At 42.4% G+C, this 26,984-nt stretch overlaps 1 protein-coding gene across 3 annotated transcripts in view; it reads right to left on the bottom strand.

Moving 5' to 3' along the window:
- The window catches only part of SIPA1L2 (signal induced proliferation associated 1 like 2), a 601,890-nt gene that overhangs the window by 466,474 nt on the left and 108,432 nt on the right, over positions 1-26,984 (bottom strand). For all 3 annotated transcript variants that reach the window (XM_082249126.1, XM_082249125.1, XM_082249127.1), the window contains exon 2: positions 23,262-24,847. In XM_082249126.1, coding sequence (XP_082105252.1) covers positions 23,262-24,654 — 1,393 coding nt within the window. In that variant the 5' untranslated portion in view covers positions 24,655-24,847. The remainder of the gene's footprint in view (positions 1-23,261; positions 24,848-26,984) is intronic.

Here is a 26,984-nt window from a genome sequence, read left to right as displayed (position 1 = left end):
GACATAATAAAGGTCATAAAGTGCATTAAATGAGTAGCCTCGGTCAGGCAGGCATATAACTGTTCCTGAGATAGTGCATCCACACGTAAAAAACAGATCAGAATATTCGATATACATTCCCATAGACATAAAACAAAAATGAACAATAAAGAAAACAACAACACCCCCCACCCCGCCCTGCACCAACCCAAACACGTGCGGGCATACCATTTCCCAGTCCAACCACAGTAAAGACCGGACCTGCAAAACATAGAAACATAATAACAGTACGAAAGTAAAGGAGACAAGCAGGTCCAGTATTTGGCCCAGAGGAACAACAATCTGAGCATAGGCCCCCACTGACCACACAGACAGTGGAGGGGTGGTTGGCGCGTAGCTCTGTCACTCACAGAGCTGGCGGGCGAAACTTCGCTGGGTAGCAAAGCACAAGTGTAGGAAAATACTAGAGAACCAGAAAAAAACACAGAGACAAAAAGAAAAGAGGAAGAGGGGGAAGGGGAAGAAGATATACAGCCTAAAGTCACATAGAGCCAGAAAACCAGCAGAGAGGAAAAAGGGGAAAGAAAGGGAGCCAGAAAGGGGAACATGTATGGTGAAAGAAGAGACGAGAGAGAAAAAAAAAAAGGGGGGAAGAGAAAAAAAAAGACCAGGGCTCGCCGGCCATAGTCATGGATAGCAGCATCCGGAAGGATAACTCGAGACATCTAAGAGAAATATAGAGAAGTCAGGGATAGTTCAGAAGACAAGAGATGGCAAGGATCAGGGGGTAGGGACGGATGGAGAATGCAGGCATAGGAGGCAAACGAGTCACCATGGAGAACAGCAAGGTCCTCCTCCAGACTGAGTAAAAACCGGAGAGATGACAGGTGGCCGGAGGGTGCATAAGTGAGGCATGTCCATTCAAGCCAGTGATTTCACAGCCACTCCGCAGACGGAGGTGCAGAGCCTCCCGCCATACTGTAGACCAACAGGCAGTAAAGGATATTGGGTAGAGAACAGTCACCAGCAGGCATCAGGGGTAAAAATCGTGCTGGAAGGGAGGTCAGTTCCGAGTGTCCAGGTGTTCCAACCATGTTATGACAGCCTCAGGATCATCAAAAAATTGCACCCTCCCCTCCCCCTCAACCCGCAGTCGGGCAGGGAATAGCATAGCATATTTGATATTCTTGACGCGAAGTCTGCGCTTGGCCTCCAGAAAGGTCTTGCGTTTCTTCTGTACCTCGGCCGAGAAATCGGGGAAGATTGCAATCCTCCCGTTCCCAAAGGGGATATTGCCCTTTTCCCTGTTTAGGCGCAGAATGGTGTCTCTATCCCTGTAGTTAAGCATCTTAGCAATAAAGGTGCGGGCAGGCGCCCCTTGAGGAGGGGGCTTCCCGGACAAACGGTGGGCACGTTCCACAGTGAATGTGGGGGAGAAGGCCTCCCGGCCATAAGTATCAGTCAGTAGACGTTCCAAAAAGTCAGCCGGGTCCCTGCCCTCAGCCCCCTCAGGTAGCCCGATCAGTCTGATGTTACAGCGTCTCAGACGATTTTCCATGTCGTCTTGTTTGACTAATAGCTGGCTCACCTGAAGTTGGAGGCGATCAGAGACATGCTGCAGGGGGGGCAGGGAATCCTCCACTCCACTGATTCTGTGCTCAGCTTCGTCGACCCGTTCCCGCAGCTTCTGCTGGTCCTGGCGGAGCAGGGATATGTCCATTTTAACTTCCTCAATCTTCGCCGTAAGGGAGGCTTGGCATACCGAGATTGCATCTAAGACACGGGTAGTGTCTGCAGCCACCACGCTCCCCCCCGCTCCCGCCTCGGCGCCATCTTGGGCAGCACTGTCCTTCTCCTGACGGCGGAACTTATCGAGCTTCGCTACGGTGTCTGTAGGCTTCTTCGGCGGCGACATGATACCCGTGGCGTCAGGACACCAGCAGGAAGCTGTAGAGCCAGAAAGTAGGGTCCGAGATGCAGGATAAACGGGGTAATAGGATATTCAGCCGGCGGAGCTCCGTGCACTAACTTCCTACTTCATGCCGCTCCAGGCCACGCCCCCTATACCCAATTTTCACTGCATTTGACCCACATCTACACTGCACCTATACCACAGATTGCATTTTCACTGTAACTATACAGCATGCTGGTTTACTAAAACAGTTAAGTGCATCACTGCTTCTTAAAGGGTCCCAACGATAGCCAGCAGAAGAGCAACATAAAGAAAAATCCTCTCTCTCCCTTTCTTTCATTTTTACATACAGTGCACATCCAGGCAGTCTAGGCCTAGCATACTGTAATCACCATTAATGCACTTCTTCAGTATAGTCCCCTGTATTCGGTAATTCAAGCTCTATTAGTGCCCACTGCTGCAGGTTAGGTGACCTTGTTATTGTTTATGCTGATATAGAAACCGTGGTGTTGATTTACTAAAATTGGAGAGTGCAAAATCTGGTGCAGCTATGCAATCAGCTTCTAACTTCAGCTTGTTCAAAAAATCTTTGACAAAAAAATCTGGAAGCTGACTGTTTTCTATCCAGATTTTTGCACTCTCCAGTTTTAATAAATCAACCCTTAGGTTTCTTTTTATGCCTCGCCCTTTTTACCAAGCACAATTTAGCATACATTTAGCAATGTATGCTAAATTGCTTTTGTTAATCCATTTTCATGGTTACCTCTTTACCTACCATATCGGGTGACAATATATTAAGTTTGCCTTTGCCTTAACTGTTTCAATGCCTGTTTTCTTGGACATGGTATGTATACTGGTTACCAGATACTGTATTACTTTCAGTGAATTTCTGTGGTATTTCATGCTTTGTACTCCCAACCTAGTGCATCAGAGAGGCTAAAGTTCTTACAGAGGTTGGGGCAAAGAACCAGGGACCCATTTTAACCAGTGGCTCCTACCAAAGTAATGATACATATACGTAGATATCCATACTACTATTTTATCTTTCTATTTTTCTACGCAAAATTAAACAAAAAACATATTCCGTACTTCATAGCAAACAATTTTCCAATATTGGTTAATATCTGTAACCACTTGTGGACCGCCTACTGTAGATATACTGCAGCAGGGCTGCGCTCTGCGCCAGATCACGCATCTAGTACGTGATCTGACACTTCCCTGTCTGGGGCTCATGCCGCCAGCAAGCCACCCTTGCTGTAGTTAGACACGGCGGGAGCCCAGCAGCGGGTACCAAGGACTCAATATCCACCGGCACCTGCCGATTACACAGGACACAGGCAGACCGACATCTGCCGAATCTGACCGAATCTGCCTATGTAAACAATAGGACAATCTGCCTATGTAAAGAAGGCAGATTGTCATTTTGTCAGAAGGGAAGGTATTGATTCTGTGTTTCTGCTAAGCAGGAACACAGATCTCTGCCTTCCCCTAGTCAAAGTACCTCCCTCACAGTGAGAAAGCACAACCTAGGCACACAGTTAACCCTTTTATTGCCCCTGATGTTAATTCCTTCCCAGACAGTGTCATTAGTACAATGACAGTGCATATTTTTTTAGCATTTATTATTGTATTAGTGTCACTGGTCCCAAAAAAGTGTTGAAAGTGTCAGTTAGGTGTCCAATTTGTCCATCGCAATATCGCAGTCCCGCTATAAGTCACTGATCACTGTCTTTACAAGTAAAAAAAAAAATATCCCATAGCTTGTAGAAGCTATAACTTTTGCGCAAACCAATCAATATATGCATATTGGGATTTTTTCACCAAAAATATGTAGCAGAATACATATTGGACTAAATTTATGAAGAAATGTGATGTTTTACATTTTTTTATTGGGTGTGTTTTATAGCAGAAAGTAAAAAATATTGTTTTTTTTTTCACAATTGTCTGGCATTTTTTTTGTTTATAGCACAAAAAAATAAAAACCGCAGAGTTGATCAAATACTACCAAAAGAAAGCTCTATTTGTGGGAAAAGAAGAACACAGTGTCGCACGACCTTGCACTTGTCAGTTAAAATAACGCAGTGCAGTGCAAACAATGGCCTGGTCAGGAAAAGGGTAAAACCTTTCGGAGCTGAACTGGTTTACCACACTAAAAGAACAGAAAAATATCTGTTAACCCTGCCAGAACCCAGTGAGCTCCTAATCTCTTGATCCTTCTGTTGCCCTGAAATCCCAAGCAGCATTATGAGCCCTACCCAGTTCTCTCTTGCTGGGCCAGGTGAAATCACACCCTTAAGTTATGCAGATAAGGATAGGAAAAGGTGCTTTTAAGTTCAGCTAAAGAGAACTTTGTGGGACTGAAAACACTGCTTGGAAATTTCAGGGCAGCAATGGAACGATGCTGTCAGCTCCAGCTGGGAGCTCCCTGGATTTCTTGCAGGATTAACAGGTATATTTCTGCACTTCCAGCAGTTGAAGGTAACAAACATGGGAGAATGTGCATGGATTGCAGAGATAAACTGCCTTGTGTTTTTCTTTTTTTTGCCCAAACATACACCTAAACTCCTGGGAAGGTCAGATGGCATCTTTCCCGCTCAAAATTCTTTTATCCCAGTATCTGGGGAGATTAGAAAGTGTATCTGGGGGTTTTAGGGTTGACCTCTAATCCTTGGGTCAGAATAGCCCCTTCCCGCTCTTTCTTCCTGCCTAAATACCCACCGGTTTGTTCCAGAACCTTGTTCTGGGGTATTTAATGGGGTGCCTCACCTGGCTCAGATCAATCGTTTCAGAAATCAGAACTATGGTGTTTTTCTCTCTCCCTCCCCTTGTTTTGTTGCGGCCAAATTATTACGTGGTGGTGTCACCTCTGCTTAAGCAGAGGGGGACTAAGAGCCGGTCCACACTAGCGCAACTTGTCAGGCGACTTGTCAGCCTGACAAGTCACGCTCCCTCGTGGTCCATTGACCGCTACAGGACCCGTTCTAATAGGAACGACACAAGTGGCTCCGACTTAGAAAAAGGGTCCTGTACTACTTTGGGGCGACCTCGGAGCGACTTGCATAGACTTCCATTATGTGAAGTTCCCTGCAAGTCGCTCTGAAGTCGTGGTGCATAGTAATGCACAAGTCGCCCCCGAAGTAGTAAGGAGTCGTGTCGCCTTAGTGTGAACCGACTCTAAGAGTGTTACGTTTATTATATTGCATTCTGATATATATTTGATTGTGGAAAATATTTTGAACAAAATCTGGTGTTGATACAACCGGTATCAAGTCGTAGTGGCTAGGTTGTTACAGTGTTATTACGTTTTGATGTGTTTATTTATTAAAGATTGAGTGCCGGTTCACACTTCCGCGTGTGCGGCGATCGCATGTAATATCGGAGCGCACTGCTCCTTCATTACTTGCGATTGGATGTGCAGTGCGAATTCAGCCATACACTTTGTATGGCTAAATTCGCACTGCACCCGCACAAAAGTCGCACATGACCCTTTTTTTCAGCCGCATCAGGATCGGATCGCACAGTGGTTCACACTTGTGCGATCCGATCCTGTGCGAACTGTCAGATCGCACTGCGATATGCGATCAAACTGGGGGTGTCGTTAACATTTCATTGACACCCCCTGCGTATCGCATATGGCAGTGTGAACTGCCAGATGTGCGTTTGCGATGCAGGAACAGGCTGCAAATTCGCAGCCTTCCCGCATCGCACAAGTGTGACCCGGCACTGAAAACAGTAATAAACGGCCGCGGCCTTATTTATCCAACTCAATGTCTGGTGTTTTTATTTAAGGTTTGATCCTTAATATTTATGATTTAGTATTTATATATATTCCGGCCTACCATCCCATGAAGAAATAAGAAAACTTTTGTCATATGATTTTGGCGTACTCTAAATGTTTTAGTAGTACAGTATATGCCTGTTTTGGTATGATGAATCTATAATACATGTTATGCTTCATAAATAAATTAGTAATACAAACAGCACTACTGTATTGTTCTAATTTAACATGTTAGTTAACAGCTTTCTGCTATATACAGTAAGTTCTCCTTCTTTATACAGTAACTGGAATTATAGGGTATCTGTGTCTGCTGTGGTATTTGAATGTTAAAAATCTCTGCTCTATTAATACCTTGTATCAAATTCACATTAAAGGCTTGTTCGCATTAGCAGCACTGGGCAATGCAATTCCAATACAAGGGCAAGGCTTCTTTATTAGGCCCTCTTCAGACCTAAGCATTTTTCAACTCATAAAACGCTCATCTCTGAAGTCTCAAAACGCCCAATAAGCAAAATCACATTAATTTCAATGGTCCCTGTTCACATATGAGCGTTTTGTCAGCTAAAGCAAAACGTCTAAAGCTCAAAGAAGTACATGAGCTTCTTTTTTGGCAGATTACCAGTGTTTTTGTTAGATGTCAACGCCTGCCTCCAAACACCTGTAAAAAATACCTGAAAAACACCCAAAAAAAACACCTGAAAAATGCTCAAAAAAATGCCTGAAAACGATACACTCAGGTGGAACATATTGTGTACTCATGAGAAACTAGCAATGTTTTTTTTTGTAAAAAAAAAAAAAGTTGAAAAAACACACTGAAGCATGTGTAAAAATAAATTGCAGCACAATTTAAAAAAGCATGCCAACACGAACGTATGCACTATAGTGAAAACAAGACCTTTCTTTGCCTATTAAAATGCATGTGGAAGATGAAATATTTTTTGAAGTAAGGAATTAATTGCCGGTAGTTTGTGGCATGGGATTCCGTTGCAAAGAACAACTGAATACTCAAGCTACCCTAAAGTTAAAAAAATATATACACCCCCTAAAGTTACAACCAAACATCCCGCTAACCCATTAAGGCCAGCATTCATTTTTTTCTTTTGCTTGCTCCTATTCTGCCATGACTTCAGAACCACATCACGACAAGTCAATAGAATTGCTACCGTATGCACGTAGGACAGAGAGGGGTGGAGTTCTATAGTCCACCAGCCAAGGCTGGCTATGCTCTTTGGGATTTGAATGCAACAAAGGCACAGTGTTTTCAGGCCAAGTTGAAGTAGAACTAAACTCTCTCAATCAACATTATATATTTTAATCCTTATGCTGCTAGCATTAGTGAAAAGATAGGAAGGTATGTTACATTTACATTTTTATATTTCTTCAGTTGCTTCCTTGTTTCTGGCCTACGCCAAAATAATGTCATACATTCCAGGAGTATTCCTGTGTATTTTTTTCTTTCCTCCAGAACAGGGGCTTTCTCAATTAAAGAGGGGTTCCAGTCTCCTCCCAAAAAATTAAAAGTCAGCAGCTACAAATACTGTAGCTGCCTCAAAATTCAACGATGTCTGATTCTTCAACCGGATCCGGGTCCAGGTGCCAGCATCGTAACGAAGGGAAACCGGCTTTAAACTGGAAGTGGGAAAGCGGGTACCTTTAAAAACTTCGAAAATGTGAAGGGGGGGAGGAAGAGCTGAACTTTTCTTTGTGTGTGAAGTTCCTATTTAAGCACATCCTCCTGACTGTATGCCACATGTCAGAGAAGAAGGAGTAAGCCAAGGCACTAAGTTATGTGCAGACAGAGAATGTCTGTTAGCCAACGGAGAAAGCCTATTAGCCAAACCCATGGACAGGGAATTTCTGTTCACATGACTCGCGATGCCCACCACTAAGTGGCACCAAATGGGCTATATGTAGACGCTGTAGACCACTAGGACCTTGCCTTATGGTCTAAAGCAGTGGTCCTCAACTCCGGTCCTCAGGGCCCACTAACAGGCCAGATTTTAAGTATTACCTTGGGGAGATGCAGACTAGAGTACTGCAATCACTGAGTAGCAAATTATATCACCTGGGATGTATTTCAGTTATCTTGCAAACCTGGCCTGTTAGTGGGCCCTGAGGACCAGGGTTGGGGACCAGGGGTCTAAAGCGTTCTACCTGCTACCTGTTCCTGGAGTTTAAACTCTGTTGCAGTCCTGATCTGTCTCCACGCTTGTACTCTGCCTGAACCGATCCCTTGCTTGCTCTTCGACCACGTCTCTGCTTTATCCCTCTGTCTCCCTGTTTGCCGTTGCCAACTCCAGCCTGAACCTGACTACTCTGCTGCCTTCTGCTCTGTTCCTAATGTGCCTTCTAGTTACTGACCTGGCTTGCCTGACCCTGCTGTGTGACCGGCCATCCTTACATCTGCTGTCTGCTTCCTGCCAGCCAGCCAAGTGTCTGGTGCTTGTGACCTGCCAGCCTTATAGCATCTGCTGCCTGTGACCAGCTGTGTACCTGCTGTCTGCCACCCGCCAGTCTGCATCCAAGTACACAAAGACCTCACATCTGCAGCCTTCACCATCTGAACTTCTAGGCACTCGTGCCACTCCAGGCTTCTGTTCCTCCTATGTAAATTTTCAGGGGTACCAGGCCGGAGGCGTAAGAGATCGCCTTCCTTTCCACGTCAGGTTCCATCTCTAGATACATGACACCACAGCTTAGGGCGACTGGATTCCAGGAAAAAAATGCTACAGGAATCATCTGCCCCTACCCAAGATGGCTTCGGGAGTTTTTCTTTTTTTTTTTACTCATCAATGTAATGCATGAGGATATGGATGTCTTAAAAAGATTTAAATAGCATTTTCAGTTTGTGGTGTTCAGATGCAGTTTAGTATCCCATTCACAGAAAACTGGATTTTAAAAACATCAATGAGTATTTTTCTGTATGTGCAATATTTGTGAATGTGCAGCAAACAAGGGTAAATGTGCATGTATTCCAGAGATTCATGAATATGTTTCGTCATTGTGCCCTGACCACCTAATATTTTACTCTATATCAGATGATGTGGCAAAAAGTTATGTTTGTATGAATCATTACTTGAATTTATCAATTTTTCCAGATAACTGTGTTCGTTCCCATGTATTTCTATCCTGCAAGTTTCCCTTAAACCTACAAACAACACAAAAACAAATGTAGGAACAGGATATGCCCACTTGGTATATCTTTAGTTTACTGAGAGCTACAGACGTTTATAACTTTAGCACGTCCTGTTTCCTGACACATTATGGATTGCCAGTTGATAAACTTTTTGCATAGTTCACACGGACTGCAATAGCAAAGTATATAATCTTTTGAAATTATAGTTGGTTAAAACCTTATGTGGATCACCATCCTCTAAACAAAACTGGTTAAAGGTTGTAGCAGGAGTTTTCATTCTCCTCTGTCTGTGTTATGATGCTGCATGATCTCTGACCTGCTGTCTGGACAGTGCTGATTGGCCCTGTGCTGAATACATGTACCCTCCCAAGAAAAAAAAAAAACACTCTAGCAATTCACACCAAACTGAATATGTGCAGAGTGCTCCAAATGCTCTGTTCTATCAGGAGATAGATTGGAGACAATAAAAAAAAGGGGATGGTCAGAGAAGACAGGATCAAACTGCCTTTTTACACAATGCGGAGGAATAACCCCTTAGGTTCCACAGTGAGTATAACAAGCATGCTTTACTGCATATAAAGACTGATTTTACAGTTGTGGGTTAAGTAACATTTTAAGTAATGCTAGAGCTTATGTCAGCTTTTTATTTTTGTTTACTTTCCTGTTGCAGAATTTTGCTCACTTCTTACCTGGTCCCTAGAACAAAAAGTGAGCGGAAATCTCTCTAATGGGGTCTAGATAGCTGTAAAACCTGATCTAGGGTTTAATCTTTCCCATTCTATCCAATACTAAAGACCCAGGGGGTGGGAAGGACCAGCCAAACACTTCAGCACTGTGGTTGGCTGTCACAGTGGTCAAATGATCGGGAACTGGTGGAGACTACTTAGCCACTGTGCCAGGAACAGGCAGTGAGCATGCTCTCAACACAGAAAGCTCTGTCACCCATAGAAGTATATGCACAGATTCTAAAGTGCCAGTAAAGTCAACTCTCTATGCCACCGCATATATTTGTTATATGAGTGGCAAGAGGTTAGAGTGAGAACTGCTGAATTAGTAAAGACAATTTGTTGTTAAGTAATACCTTATTATACAATTTTGCAGTTCCCATGAGGAAGGGCCATAAGGTCCAAAAAGCTTGCATCTTTTTACTTCAAACTTTCTAATTGATCAATGGCTAACACGATGAATAAGTCTAATTCTTGTTTGCTGGAACAAAAGTTTATGTATACCTGTATTGCAGAGTTTCCTCTTCCACTTTGATCAATATTCCGTGTGTCGACATTTACTGTACCGTATTTTGCTTTTATGCATTATAGACTGATAACGTGTATTTTTGCCCTATTCCAGCCTGGAGTATGAAACACCAACTCTAAGGCCTTGTAAAACTTAAGGTCTCTGCTCAAGCTTCTGTAAATCCATCCATTTTTTTCTGCAATGGGTTCTGGCTGGGCAGGAGTCCTTATAACTCCTTACATAGTGTGGATATGCACAGAGAAAGGCCCCAAACACCACACACTTAGCAAAGCCATTAGTAAACAGGCAAAAGCAGCCTCAGCCAGCTTCATCCAAAGGCACGCCCAACGTGTTTCTCCCCGCCCACAGGGATTTTTCATGGAGCCCTGTAGGTGGGGTAAAATTAGTTGGGGCCATGGTTTTAGATGAAGCTGGCTAAGGCTGCTTTCTCCTGTTCACCAATGGCTTTGTAGGAATGCGGTGTTTGGGAACTTTCTCTATGCACACCAACTCTGAAGCTCCTTTCCACAAAATAAATTGTATTCCAACCTTAAATGTGACACCAACTCTGATGGCGGCTATAGACAGCTCAAATCTCAGCCGGTTCAGCAGGGACCAGCCGAGATTCGAACCATGTATGAGCAGGCTTATTGTGCCCAAGTTGCTTTACCGGTCCACTTGGGTACAAGCAGCATGTCAGATTTTTGGGATGTGATCATTGCCAGCAGCTATAGTCGCTAACAATAACCACTGTGTTCTCCCAGCAGGGATAGCTCCCCCCACCGGGAGAACACAATAGCTCCGATTTCCCCATTAACATTGACTGTGTGTTATGAGGGAATTAAGTGATTTTCTTTCTTGCAACCCCTGCTTGTGGGAAAGAAATTCATATCATCTATGGCTGGCATGATGCTCCTTGCCACAAAATGGTTTTCTGTGTTTGATTTGGCAATACTAGAGAGTATAGCTCTGAGGTATAATACAGAAAATACAATAGGGATTGGGCCTACAGTGAATAGAAATGTCTATAAATTGACTATTAGTCTGCTCCCCCAGTATGATCATAATATTTCTGGAGTTAAAATTCTAATATAGATCATCATATGAGCAACATCATGCAGATGTTCAGAACAGTGAACAATTTTGCCATCGGTCAACAGCCTGCTTCATCAGGAAGGCAAGCATAATTACGCGAATCAACGTAGCTCTATTTCAGCTCCAAGAAGCGGTTATACTGGGTTGATGCCTGCTAGAGGCATTATCCTAGTAACATTTTTTAGAGCCGGCGGTCGGCTTTCAGGTGATAACAGCCAATGCAGCTTGGGAGCCGCTCGGCCGTTACCCCAGTGAGCGGGAGGGGATCCCCCCCTCCACCTCCCACCGCCTTCCGCTGCTCTGCCAGGGTCTCCCGTCCTACCGGGAGACCCGAGCAACCAGCTGTCACGTCCGCCGGCTGGTTGGAGTCCCAATCAAAGCCAAATTCGGCTTTGATCGGGTCTCCGATGTAGTAACCCGGAAGCGGCGGATTACTCGGCGGCTAAAGGCGCCGAATTTAAAAAACTGTCAGTATTCAGATTTCTGCATTTTGAATACATTTAAGTGCAGTGGAGGGGTCTGGGGTCTTTTAGACCCCCGATCCCTCCATAAAGAGTACCTGTCACTGCTTATTACTGTCGCAAGGGATGTTTACATTGCTTGTGACAGCAATAAAAGTGATCAGATTTTATTTTTTCTTTTAAAAAACTGTGATAAAATAAAATAATTAAATAAAATTTTAACGCGCCCCTGTTCCCGTGAGCTCTCGCATGAAAGAAAACGCATACGGAAGTCACGCCCGCAAATGAAAGCGCTGTTCAATTTGAGGTATCGTGGCGATCGCCAAAGCGAGAGCAATAATTCTAAAAAAAGAGCTACTCTGTAACCCTAAACTGGTAGCCGTTAAAAAATATTAAAACTTTGCCTATAGAGATTTTTATTAACCGTAGTTTGTCCCCATTCCGCGGGTGTGCGCAATTTTTAACCGTAACATGTAAGGTATCTATTTACTTGGAGTGACATCATCTTTCATAATAAAAAAAAATGGGCTAACTTTACTGTTAACTTTTTTTTAAATGCAGTGAAGCTTATTTATTTTTTTTTTAAATGGCGTTTAAAAGACTGCTGCGCAAATACCACGTGGCAAAAAATATTGCAAGGACAGCCATTTTATTCTCCAGAGTCTTTGCTAAAAAAAATATGTATAATGTTTGGGGGTTCTAAGTAATTTTCTAGCTAAAAATACAGATTTTAACTTGTAAACAACAAGGGTCAGCAATGGCCAAGTCAATCACCTGACCTGAATCCGATTGAGCATGCATTTCACTTGCTGAAGACAAAACTGAAGGGAAAATGCCCCAAGAACAAGCAGGAACTGAAGACAGTTGCAGTAGAGGCCTGGCAGAGCATCACCAGGGATGAAACCCAGCGTCTGGTGATGTCTATGCGTCCCAGACTTAAGGCTGTAATTGACTGCAAAGAATTTGCAACCAAGAATTAAAAAGTGAAAGTTTGATTTATGATTGTTAATCTGTCCCATTACTTTTGGTCCCTTAAAAAGTGGGAGGCACATATACAAACTGTTGTAATTCCTACACCGTTCACCTGATTTGGATGTAAATACCCTCAAATTAAAGCTGAAAGTCTGCAGTTAAAGCACATCTTGTTTGTTTCATTTCAAATCCATTGTGGTAGTGTATAGAGCCAAAAAGATTAGAATTGTGTCGATGTCCCAATATTTATGGACCTGACTGTATAGCAGAATGTGAAAAATATTGAAAATATTGTTTTTTTTTCAAAATTGTCACTCTTTTTTTGTTTATTTGGGTACAGCGTCGCACAACTGCACAATTGTCTGTTAAAATAACGCAGTGCCGAATCGCAAAATAGGGCCTGGTCATTAAGGGGGAAAATCTTCCGGGGCTGAAGTGGTTAATAGAGGGCTATGATGATTGTTAAGTACATGTCTCTTTATGGCTGCTTTGCTGGTTCTTTCTGTTTCAGGTAACAAGCTGCCTGCTGTTGCTAGGAAGATTTACCTCAGCTACTTTGCATTGGATTGGTGACAAATCTTTTGGCGGGAAACATCTAGCCAATGAGTGCAACCTTTCACTTATATCCTCTCCTGTCACTGGCCGGAGTCAGCATTTTCCTCAGGTCTTTCAGCTGGATCCACCACTGGATTCTCCTCAGCCTTCCTTCAGGATCTTCTGACCTGTCCTCCCACCCTCCCTCCCCTTTGTCATTTTTCTCCTCCTCGCGGTCCACCTTTATGTGGATAATGTCATCCACTATGTGGGTGGACAGTGCTAGGTACGCTGTTATTTGGTTGGTATAAGATATTGCTGCTTGAGTCTTGGTGACTAAGCATGTTGGTCTGTTATTGGTTAGAAAATAGTTATGTTTGATATTGAAGGTCCATCTTTATGAGGTAATGTCGCCCACTTTGTGGGTAAACAGTATTTGGTAAACTGTTATTCGGTTGTTATTTTTCCCCTCCTTGCCGTCCACCTTTATGTGGATAATGTCATCCACTATGTGGGTGGACAGTGCTAGGTACGATGTTATTTGGTTGGTATGATATTGCTGCTTGAGTCTTAGTGACTAAGCATGTTGATCTGTTAACCACTTAAGCCCCGGAGGATTTGGCTGCTCAAAGACCAGGGCCTATTTTGCGATTCGGCGATGCGTGACTTTAACGGACAATTGCGTGGTTGTGCGACGCTGTACCCAAATGAAATTGACGTCCTTTTTTTCCCACAAACTGATCTTTCTTTTGGTGGTATTTGATCACCTGTGCAATTTTTATTTTTTGCGCTGTAAACAAAAAAAGAGCGTACATTTTGGAAAAAATAACAATATTTTTCTTAATATTTCAATATTGAAATTCCCCCAAAAAAATGTAAAAATCCAAATTTTTTAACATTTAATGCCAATTTGTTTTCTGCTACATATTTTTGGTAAAAAAAAAAAAATTTACAATAAGCGTATTTTGATTGGTTTGCACAAAAGTTATTGTGTTTACTAATGAAGGGAAAGATTTATGTCATTTTTATTGTTTTTTTTTTTTTTTAACTAGTAATGGCGACAATCTGCGATTTTCTTTGCGGGACTGCAACATTGCATGGGACAGATCGAGCCCCCGACTAACATTTTTGACACTTTTGGGGGTACCAGTGACATTACTACAGTAGTCAGTGCTATACATATGCACTGTTACTGTAAAAATGACACTGGCAGGGAAGGGGTTAACTTTATTAGAGATCCAGGGGTTAAGTGTGTCCCAAGGGGCGTGCTTCAAACTGTCAAGGGGTGTGGTTTTAATGTAACCACAGAGACATACGATACTACATAGCAGGATCGTATGATCTCTGCAGTTACATCAGGGAGAATGACAGGCGGCTTTGTTTACATCAACCGCCTGCCTTTCTCCCTCTCCAGCGGGAGATTGCGAGTGACCGGTGGACATCAGAGCCGCCGGTCACTCGCGTGGGGATCCCTGTGAACGAGCGGGGGTGGGAGCGCGCCTCCGACGGCGCGCACTCGCCCCCTATTGGCTCGTGGGCGAGTGACATGCCGATACATCACTTTGCCCAGGAGGGGCTGACCGCCGCAGTATATGTACTTGCGGCAGTCGGCAAGTGGTTAATGGTTAACAGCAGTTCTGTTTTTGTTAAGGTTAAAGTTAATTTCATAATTACCTGCTTCCCACCTGGCAAATATATATATATAAACAGCCAGGGGGGAGATTCACCACCCAAAGTGAGCGTACAGGAACGTCCCTCAGAACAGGAGGCTGCGCTGCGGCATGATCCTGTGATGCCTTTGATTGTCCGACACAGCCAAGCACAGACTGGGGTAATGGGCGCTGGGATTGACCCTCCCGATCAGGTGATGGCTGTGCCCAATCACAGTCTTCACAGTGTAAACAGAGACACGTGTCTCTGACAGTTCTCCCTGCTGAGCTCAGCGAGAGCTCAGCTCAGTGAGGGAAGGGGGGGGGGGGGTGGGCAGAGCAGGGGAATCTGCAGCCTGAGTGACAGCTCTGTGTGCAAGAGATTATTTTAACCACTTACCGACCGACCCACGCAGATTCACTGCGGCAGGGCGGCTCGGCTTCGCATAATCACGTAGATCTACGTAATTATGTGCACGTGGTATTGGCGTCGCTCCTGCTGTGATTAGATACAGCGGGAGGAGCGGGCTCAATCACTGCCGGCCTCCGGCAATCTTCTGAAAAACTGACAGGAGAGTCATCTGGTATGTAAACAATGTAAGACAGCTCTCCTGTCAGAGAGGCAGTAAAAGATCATTTGATTCAGCTAAGCTGAATCACCAATCTCTCTCTGCTTTTGTTCAATCCTTCCCCCCCACAGTCAGTAAACACATCTAGGGAACACATTTAACCTCTTGATCACCCCCAGTGTTAACCCCTTCCCTGCCAGTGTCATTTATACAGTAACAGTGCATATTATTTAGCACTGATCACTTTATTATTGTCACTGGTCCCCAAAAAGTGTCACTCAAGCCCCGTACACACACGCAGATCGTCGTCATACAAATGTTCGTCTTTTCTCCCCGGGATGTCGGTGTCTGTTGAAAAGTGCAAAGACAGCACAAGGACAGCACAAGAATTTTGTCCGCAGACTTCAGCTGACTGCAGAAGTGATGTCATGTAATGGTTAACTTTCCCTGTGTTTTTTATTTTCTGAGCATGCCCAGTCTTGCAAATCTGCGGTCTGTCGGCTGATTTCTGTACTGACAGGCGAACAATCGTCCGTTCTGGTGTCTGCAGACAAAAATTTTCATGTTTGCAAGAAAGACTCTTGTCCGCGGATTGTGTGCAGACATCTGTCGGAGGCACCATACTAACACGCATACAATCGGCAGATCTTTCGTCCGCCGACGTTTGTATGACGACGATCTGCGTGTGTGTACGGGGCTTTAGTGTCAGATTTGTCCGTTGCAATGTTGCAGTCCCGATAATAATTGCTGATCACCGCCATTACTAATAAAAAAAATTTTAAAAAAAAGTCAATAAATCTATCCCGTAGTTTGTAAACGCTATAACTTTTGCGTAAACCAATCATTATACGCTTATTGGGATTTTTTTTTACCAAAAATATGTAGCAGAATACAAATTGGCCTAAACAGATAAAAAAAAATTAGATTTTTTTTTTAATTTATTTATTGGGAATGTTTAATAGCAGAAAGTAGAAAATGTTGGTGTTTTTTCAAAATTTAAGCTCCTTTATGTTTATAGCGCAAAAACGAAAAATAAAGCTCTATTTATGGGAAAAAAGGACATTAAATGTATTTGGGTACGGCGTCGCACAACCACGCAATTGTCAGTTAAAGCAGTGCCGAATCGCAACAAATGGCCTGGCCATTAAGGGGGTAAAACCTTCTGGGGCTGAAGTGGTTAAACAGAGAGCTGTCACAGATCACACAAACTGCAGTCATCCCTACACATAGTACACAAAGCACCACTGTCCCTGTCCAATGAACATCTGTCAGAGTGTCCCATCACATCTGTACCAGTGCACAAAACATCTGTCAAAATAAATTAAAGCGCCCCACCCCCCTTGCTCGCATGAAAAGACGAACGCACACGTTAACGACGATTGCACCACACATGTGAGGTATGGCCGCAAACGCCAAAGCGAGAGCAATAACTCTAGCACCAGACCTCCTGTGTAACTCTAAACTGGTAACCAAAAAAGTCTTATAAAACACCCTATGGAGATTTACAAGCATGTGCAATTTTAAAGCGTGATATCTTTGGTATCTATATACCCGACGTAACACCATATTTTAAATTATGCCAAAATGTTGGGTATTATATTGTTTCTGTGTGCATTAAAATTCATTAAAATGTATTTATGCGTTAGTGTGTAAAATTGGGTTTGAAAAACTGCTGTCAAATATCATGTGACATATAAATTTGCAAAACCAACCATTTTATTCTCTAGGGCCTCTGCTACAAAAATATATATATAATATATTTGAGGGGGGGGGGTTCTAATTAATTTTCTAGCAAAAATACAGATTTTTACTTGTAAACAAAGTGTTAGAATAAGGCCTTCTCTTAAAGTAGATCATAGCTGAAGGTACTCCTCGGATGCTGTGACTCTCTATGTGGCTAGGCTGTGAAAAAGTCTGACACATGTGGTATCTCCATGCTCAGGACAAGTAGAAAATATGTTTTGGGGCGTAGTTGCAAGTATGCCTATGCCGTGTGAGAAATTACATTTTTATGAAAAAAACATTTTTTCCAAAGAACTGTGGGGAAAAACTACAACTTCAAAAACACTTGCTATGCCTCTTACTAAATAACTTGGACTGTCTACTTTCCAAAAAGGGGTAATTTGGGGAATATTTGTATTGCCTTGGCATGTTAGGGCCTCGGGAACGGAGATAGTCCGTCAGTACATCAGGTGTGATCAATTTTCAATGACTGTACCATAACTTTCACACAGACCAAATAATATACACTGATTTGGTTATATTTTCTTTTACCAAAGAAATGTAACAGTATAAATTTTGGTCAAAACGTATGAAGAAAAATTGCTTATTTGCAAAATTTTTAACAGAAACTAAGAAAAACACATTTTCTTTCAGAATTTTAGGTCTTTTTTCATTTAAAGTGCAAAATTTATAACCCAGAGTTGATTAAATACCATCAAAATTCAAATAAGCTTATATTGAATTATATAATATTGTTTGTTTTGTTGTTATAATGCTGATATTTGTGTGAAACAAATGATAAAAACTTCATATGGGTACAGTGTTGCATAAAGTGTGACAGCGCTGAAAATTGGCCTGGGTAGGAAGGGGGAGAAAGTGCCCAGTATTGAGGTGATTAAAATTGATTTAAACCCAATAAAGGGGCTGTGGCCTAGACCTTTCCGCAAACCTTGTTGTGTGTTTATTTTATTTTTTAGGTATGTTCTTCTGGTTTGATGGATGTTAATGAGGTGTACAATATAAAAAAAGAACTCTTGTTAGTTCATTTTTTGCCATCTAAGTCCCATTAGGAAGTTTTAGCCTCATTTCCTGTTTCATAGCCAAAACAGGAAGTGAGAGGAAATCCCTGTAAATTAAGGGAATCCCTTGGGGGCCTCCAGACCACCAAAAATCGCAATCCCCATTGGAAGATTTCCCCTTTTTCTGAGTATTCTAATTCTAATCCCTCACCACTCTGTCCAAAACCGAAGAAAACATTTTGCCATTAGTAAGACTTTAATGTACTTATTTATATAGATACATGTTTTAACATTCCTTATATATGTATATCATGTATGGATTGCACTTTCTTTATAAAGGTTGATCGTTTCGGCTCCTAGCACTTTCCAGAAACAAACAATAGCAAAAGGAATGCAGAGAGAGAGAGAGGTGGTGTGCCAGTCTGCCATTTATGTTGCCACCAGAAAGTGTTTAGAGAAAAGATAAGTAGGGGAGACAATTTGGAAGCACCTAGCAACAAATAATACATATACTTTATTCTATAGGTGACAGAATAGTGAAAAAATGCTAAAAGGGAGGAGGTGACCAGTCCAAACTCATAGCTACATTTAAGCAACAACATAGGGCAAAATACTACATGTACTTTCTCCCAATAGGGGACAGAACAAAAAAAAAATATTTTAATGATACGTCTCTAAAGCAACTGTGCAAATGCCTGCAGTCAGACACAGTAATAGAAAATGAGGAATGCTTTACCTATTCTGTACTTTTGCTTGCACAACATAAACAATATATTGATAAAAGATTTAGAGCTTTATAGAGGTATCCTGTCTGACTCAAAGTTGTGTGAAAGAGAATCCATTTACTAGACAGACCTAGAAAAAGATTCTAGATGTGCATGAATGTTATGCTGATTCTATTTTAAGCCCAAGGAAAGCAATGAAAGCTAATCTGTGTGACTTTACATGAACCCTAACGATCATCTTCAGTAGATTTAGAAACAATGTACCATTAAAAGACCCCCTAGGATGTTCTAATGTGCTGTAATTAGGGATGAGCAAACCAAGCAAAGTTTGGTTCGTAGGAGGTCAGTGAACCCCGAACATATTTCCAAACCCTTTTGAAATCTATGCGAGCAGAAGTTACAAAACAGCACAATGTTGTCCTTTAAAAGTGACATTTAAAAAAATGAAAGGACAGCAAGTGTGCACGCCCCTCCCCCCCCCCACCACTCTAAAGAGTACCAGGCCACATGCCCCCAAAACAGGTATTCTCCTACCTGCAAGTGCTACTTCTGCCACTAAATGAAAGATTTGTAGCCAGCTGGGGGTTTGTAAACAAATCAGCCATATCTGGTCAATTACGTCACCCAGCATCCATGGATGGTTTGTTTATAAACAGCAGCTTGCCAAGGATCTGTTATTTGTGACAGGAGTAGCAGCATGGAAGCATCTTCGTACAGGAGGCCATTGTGGTGTTTGGACAACATTATCAGGTGGCAGGTCATCGTGATGGCAGGTCACCGTGATTGACATGGATTTACATCACTGGATGATGTGGGATTTACATTGTTAAGCATTCCCTACTCTATCCTAAATTAAAAGAAATGTTTTGAGGCCTCCTGGCCCACAAAACCTCTCTAGCCACTGAACACAAATAAATAAGGGTTTAAATTAATAACCAGATGGTATAGATGCCAACTGGTTCTTCATTGTTTCAATCCGTCATCACCAGGTACATGCTGGCATTGCCATGCCTCTAAGAGTAAAATGATTTATATCTGCTGGGAATGCCCTTCCATTTGGAAATGTTGGCAACTCATTTTCGGTCTGTATTGTTCCTGGAGGTGACTTCTATTCAACCTTCCCCTGAAATAGTTGCATTGTCCGTGACACCTGGACCCTTCAAATCTGTCAAAAGAGATGTCTTGCGGCATTTTCTGACCACAGCCAGAGCGGTAATCGCTACCTACACTGGGGGAATGGGCCATCAAACTGGATTCTTTGAAAGACCTTGAACGACTGTTAGTGCAGGAAGAAGGAAAGGAAGACCAGGTCTCTCTCACCTGGAGCGCACGGTCCATGTACTGATACTCTTTCAAATTTCTAATACGAGCCATCAGCGACACAGAATCCACATCTGTGCTTCCCTGACAGAGTGTACCCTTCTCCTTACCCTGGTCTTAACTTACTCAGCCGCTACCCATATGATTTATGAAGCTCCTCCCTCTTGCATAAATACCATTGATGCCTTAAACATAAATGCTGCTTCTTTGCTTGTGTTTTATTTTCTTTAACTGTATGTATTCATTTTCTTCAATTATTTTTTTTCTCACTTCCCGTCCTAGGGACAACATTGTTATCAAACTGGTGACAGTAAAGGAATGTTTCTAATAGAGCCTCTGCCTGTATGCATTAAAACCTAAAAGGAGTTCTAATCCTTCTCCCGCTCTATCCAAAACCAATAAAGTTTTGAGTATAGATATATTTTAAAAATACAATAAATACACAAAGTACACATTTCCAAGTGTTTTTATATAATAGTGAACATTTACAAAGTAAGACTGATTTACTAAAGAAGTTGAGAATCTTCACACAGTAAATTGTGTACATTTTTGCTACAATTATCCATTTGTGTGAAATGCAAATTCCTGGATTCTTATTTCACCTGCACGCAATTGGATAGTTGAAATGAAAATTCACACACTTTATTGTGTGAAGATTCTCAGCTTTTTTAGTAAATCAGCCCAAATTTTTCTAGTAAATGTAATTTGAGTAAAAACATATTTGTTACAACTATATTTTAACCAATGCAATCACATAATGAACCAGAGATGAATCCCTCCTGCCTTTTTCAGGATTAAATTTGTTTGAAGGCACTGTGAAAGCATTATATTTATCTCTTTTCTGAATCTGCAATGAAGTTTGATAAGGTCTAAATATGTTTACTACCTTCAAAGTAAATTATGAACACAGAAAATGTTCACAGAGGAATACAGAACATTTAATGCAGACATTTTGTTACTACCTTTCTGGCATAGAGATGTTTAGAATTGAATAAAAATATTGAATCTGTTTAAAAATAGGTCCAAGTTCCATTCTCCTGAACCAATATTACCCCAACCTCCATAATGTCTGATTTATCATGTTCTCCTCCTCCGCACAGAACAAGATACAGGCGGGAAGTTAAGGTAAACTCTTTTCCAATCCTTTTTTCTTGGCTTTTTATTTTAAACTCTCTACTTTCTGTCCTTAACCACTTTACCACCGGAGGATTTTCCTGCTAAAAGACCAGGGGTTATTTTGCGATTTTTTACTGCGTGACTTTAACGGACAATCGCGCGGTCGTGCGACGCTGTACCTAAACGAATTTCACGTCCTTTTTTTCCCACAAACAGAGCTTTCTTTTGGTGGTATTTGATCACCTGTGCGATTTTTTGATCACGCGCTATAAACAAAAAAAGAGCGTAATTTTTGCAAAAACAACAATATTTTTCACTTTTTTTTATATGAAATTCCCCCAAAAAAAATGTAAAAATCAAAATTTTTTAAAATTTTCGGCCAATTTGTTTTACGCTACCTATGTTTGGTAAAAAAAATCGCAAAAAGCGTATTTTGATTGGTTTGCGCAAAAGTTATCGCGTTTACTAACAAAGGGAAAGATTTTTGTCATTTTTGGTGTTTTTTTTTTTAACGAGTAATGGCGGCGATCTGCGATTTTTTTTGCGGTACTGCGACATTGCGGCGGACAGATCGGACCCTTGACTGACATTTTTGACACTTTTGGGGGTACCAGTGACATTACTGCAGTAATCAGTGTTATATATATGCACTGTTACTGCAAAAATGACACTGGCAGGGAAGGGGTTAACAGTATTGGACAGGGAGGGGTTAAGTGTGTCCTAGGGGCGTGATTCTAACTGTGCAGGGACAGGTCTACTAGTGTAAAAACAAAGATCAACAGTTCTACATAGTAGAACTGTTTGATCTTCACTTTTACACAGGGAGAACTGACAGGTGGCTTGTTTACACAAGCCGCTCTGTCTTTCTCCCGCTGTAGCGGCGATCGTAGTGTGACCGGCGGACATCGGGTCCGCCAGTCACACTCCCGCACTCCTCCGTGAACGAGCCGAGGCGGGCGCGCGCCTCAGCGGGCGCGCGCCCGCCCGCTATTGGCTCTGGAAGGAGTGACAGGCGAGCGACGTAGACCTACGTCACTCTGCCTGGCCGGGGCCGACTGCCGCAGTAAATATACTGTGCGCAGTCGGCAAGCGGTTAATAAACTCTGCCTGAAACCACCCTTAGGCCGTGCTAATGCTTGTAGTGCCGCTCTAAAAAAGTATATATAGTCCAGCTGGTACTCAGGAATGGGGTGCTGGTGGAAAATATCACCATCCAGTAGTGTGTAGCATACTTGAAAAAAATTGCCGCTCAACCCTATCCAGTCAATGCAGTTAACATGTCTAAGTTAGCCTCAGCCTTACACCACTTCACACGCCATGTCCTCTGATGTGTTTCGCCCTACCCACCGGGGTGTAGTCATGAAGGTTTCTGCTGAACAGGCCGAGATTCGAACTGTTTATGGGTGGCCTAAGGCCCCTTTCACACGGGCGTTCCGTATGTCCGTATATCACCCCATCCGTTTGCGGGTGATATACGGACATAATGCACGTCAATGGGATTGCGGATGTCAGCGGATGACCATCCGCTGACATCCGATTTGCGTCCTTTTAGTTCTGTTCAGTTTTTTGTAACGGAACAGAACCCTATTTTTTCTTCCATTTAAAAAACGTAAAGGACGCAAAATCGGATGTCAGCGGTGTCATCTGCTGACATCCGCAATCCCATAGACATGCATTATGTCCGTATATCATCCGAAAACGGATGGGATGATATGCAGACATACAGACCGGATGACACAAATGTCGCCAGTGTCCGTGAAAAAAAAAAAAAGTGCCGGAGCGTATCGCAATACGGTCCGCTCCGTGTAAAAGGGGCCTAAGGATGGTTTCAGGCAGAGTTTATTAAAGACAGAAATAAGAGAGTTTTTAAAAAAAAAAAGCCAAGAAAAAAGGAACCATAGAAAAAAGGAACCTGTGTCTGTGTTGATGCTCCACTTAATAGTTTATATTCTCTCCAATTTTATGAAAATATAAAAAATTCCTTAGCATGCCAAGCGTAATTCAAAGACATGAATAGACAAATATGAAATAGTAAACAAACCTTTTCCATAAAAGAACCTTCTATAATAGTATGCTCCAAGGTCAATGTATTCTATAATGTATCGCTTCACTTTTTCTCTGTGAATAGGTTGGTTCTCCCTTGGCACTTCAAGAACAGAGACACCAGCATTAGTACAGTGAGAACTGAGTGATGATTCAAAGGAACACATTTCACCAGTAGTCAAGGCCAGAGAATTTGCCCTTGAAAGGGCAATCTGTCTGTCATTTTCCCCACCGATCTCATTTCTGAAGTATGGACAATTCAATATAATGTCATTGCTTTTGCCGTCACCTTCATCAGTTTCCAGAGTGGTTTTTGGGTCAGGATCCTCCTTGTTGTCTACAGCAGAGTCACAGCTTCCAGATTGGCTTCCGACCATTGATGACTGTGATGCTGCTGAAGCTCCTGTGGTTATATTTTTTCTTTTTGCAATGTTAGCCTGAGTTTCCATAGCTTCATTGACATCAAACAAAATGCTTTGTACATCATAGTGGGCAAAACTTTTTTCACATGTCCATGGATGTATACTTTTTTCAAAGCTACCATCGTCAACCTCAAAGGAGCACTTTAAAACATCAGGCTCGCTTGATACACTTCTCTGCTTCTGAAACATAGCAGGCTCGAAAGACTGTGTTCTCAAATATTTTTTAAATAGTCGGTCTCTTTTTTTCCCAGCCAACAAGGAGCTGTCCAAATAATCCAATTCAGAAATGCTAACAAAAGGACCCCTAGAAATGTGTCCAGGGGTGCGTATACTTGGAGAAACAGCAGGATCGTAATGGAAAACCTCTGAAAATGTAAATTGCGTCAGATTTGCTTGTTCCATATTTTCCATCCTATAACCTTTAATCATTGCAAACAAGCTGTCGCCATACAGACCTTGCCTTTCTATTGATGATGTACTCCCATATTCTCTATGTAAAGATGCACCAGTGTTAGGGTTTACGGCATTTTGGTCTAGAATATCATCTGTATCAGTATCGCTGATGGTAACATCACTATTACTTCTCTGCCTTATAGGATGTAGCAGCCCCCTGTGAGGTGAATTGCAAAAGAAATCCCCATTTAAATATTTCATTTGCAATAATTCTGGATCAAAGAGCTTCTCATCCATATCAGTCTGGTCATTTTTTCCATCTGAACTTAAAGAAATACTCTCATAGCTTAATCGAGTTCGGTGTTTTAAAGACATTTTGCTACATCTTTCTTCTACAGAATCTTTTTTTGGCAGCCATTCAGAAACTTTTGCTCTTACGCCCATTTTGGGCATTGCTGGTGTTCCATTGTTCGGTCCATTAGTATCAACTTTCCCCAAGGCATTTACTGTTGAAGAAGGACCCATAGTGCTATTTACAGGCTTAAATGTTCTTGTAAAAAAGTCATCTGACTGCATGATGTTAAAAGAATCCTGTGTTCTTTGCTGTATTTGCTACTCTTGTCCAACAAGAAATTATTTATGTTTTATTTACATGGTTATTTATTTTCTGACACCCATGTTATTTGTCGAATTTTAGCATGTGAGGATTTTCTGAAATATCTTGAGGCATTGCTGAGGAAGCTTCTTTTTGTTGGATACAGCACAAAACCTGTTTCAAGAATACAAGAGTAATTAGTTATTTGAAAAGGAAGCATTACATTCTAATTAAAATATTCATGTCAAAACATTTTTTCAGTTCAGGATTGAGTGGCGAAAGAATAAAACCTTTCATGTTTTGTAATACTGTGTGCTCTTGGTGCGCTCCATTTTCTATCCCAGTGGCACCATTCACGCTCAAGAGAACAAGGGGAATCCTCTCAAAGGGTAAATAAACCATAAAAGCACTACAGATGAACATCTACAGCAGGGATCCTCAAACTACGGCCCTCCAGCTGTTGCGGAACTACACATCCCATGAGGCATTGTAAAACTCTGACATTCACAGACATGACTAGGCATGATAGGAATTGTAGTTCCTGGACAACTGGAGGGCCATAGTTTGAAGACACCTGATCTACAGCCTAGACACTGCTGTTTTTTTTACGTTCAACCCAGCAGGCTGAACGGAAATATAACTGACAGCTTAGGCCAGAGCCGCTGTACTAACAATCCTATATTAGTACAGCATTCTATTGTGTTCTGACAGGGGGGACGCCCCCACCCCCCGGCCAGAACCCTCTGGTCAGTCAATGAGACCTTTTTCAGTCATGTCCCTTCGACAGAAGTCAGTCAGCTTCTGTCGGACCGGCTGCAGTACACACAGGCCGAATGTCAGCCATTTTCTTTTGAACCGGCTGATGCCACCTGACATTCGATCTGTGTGGCAATGCAGCTGTCCGACATTCAGGGCTTTAGGCACACAGCCTAAAAAAAGTGTTTTTATTGTCCTCTGGGTCCCTGAGGGAGAGAATTTTCCTTACTTCCTGTTAAAATGATTCCATGCAAAAGATGACCCATCGGTTAACCACTTGCCGTCGTCTTACTGTAGATTTACGTCAGCAGAGTGGCTCTCCCAGGCAAAATCACGTTAATAAACGGAGGAGCTAGGGGGCTAGCACATGCCGGTGGCGGTCGCGCTCCCGCCCCTGATCGTCAGCGGAGAAGCTGGCGCGTGTCAGGCAGCTCCGATTGCCGCCCGACACCCTCGATCTCTCCCCACTGACAGAAAAGGACAGATGGCCGTCCGTCCTTCTGCCTGCAATGATCACAGAGCCCATGTGATCCTGCTATATAGGAGCCCCCCCCCCACAGTTAGAATCACTCCCCTAGGCTTACATTTAACCCCTTGATCACCAACAGTATTAACCCCTTCCCTGCCAGTGTCATTATTACAGTAACAGTGCATATTTTTAGCACTGATTACTGTAGTAATGTCACTGGTACTACTAAAGTGTCAAAAATGTCAGTCAGGGGTGCGATCTGTCCGCCGCAATGTCGCAGTCCTGCAAAAAAATGTCGCAGTCCTGCAAAAAAAAAAAAAAAAAAAAAAAAAAAATCGCAGATCCCGTAGTTAGTAGACGCAATAACTTTTGCGCAAACCAAGCAAAATACACTTATTGCGATTTTTTTTACCAAAAATATGTAGCAGAAAACAAATTGGCCTAAAATGTTATAAAATTTAGATTTTTAATTTTATTTTTTTGGGAATGTCATATATAATAGAATGTGAAAATTTTTTTCTTTTTTTCAAACTTGTCGCTCTTTTTTTGTTTATAACGCAAAAAATAAAAATTGCACGACCGCGCAATTGTCCGTTAAAGTAACGCAGTGCTGAATCGCAAAATAGGGCCTGCTCATTAAGCAGGAAAATCTTCTGGTCCAGAAGTGGTTAAAACCCCTATTCTTGCTAGAATGACAGGAAAAGGGAAGGCATGGTATATGCCCCCTTTTCCTCATGGGAGAAGTGGCGGGAAGATAGGTCCCTAGTTTCTCTAGTCAAGTTTAGGCGGGCTTTTCCCATACTTTTTCCTCAGGGAAAAAGGGCGGGAAGAGCTGCCTGAGGTAGCCTGAGGGCTGAGGGGGTATTGGCAGGTGACTGGCCTCACCTGTGGGGACACGTGACCTCTGAGGAAGCTTCTAGAATATCCTGGGGGGCCTATAAAAGAGGGTTCCGTTCTGAGGGACACATTTGCCTCAGAAGGCATCAAGCTGGGGTGTTCCCCATCACTCCCTCCCTTTATGTCACGGCTGTTGTTATGTGGTGGTGGGACTAGTGGTATTTTTATTGTGAGCTGGGAGTTATAGAA

The sequence above is a fragment of the Pelophylax lessonae genome, assembly GCF_965119305.1.
Source record: "Pelophylax lessonae genome assembly, chromosome: 3".
Classification (NCBI taxonomy): domain Eukaryota; kingdom Metazoa; phylum Chordata; class Amphibia; order Anura; family Ranidae; genus Pelophylax; species Pelophylax lessonae.
This window is presented reverse-complemented; position numbering and strand designations above follow the sequence as displayed.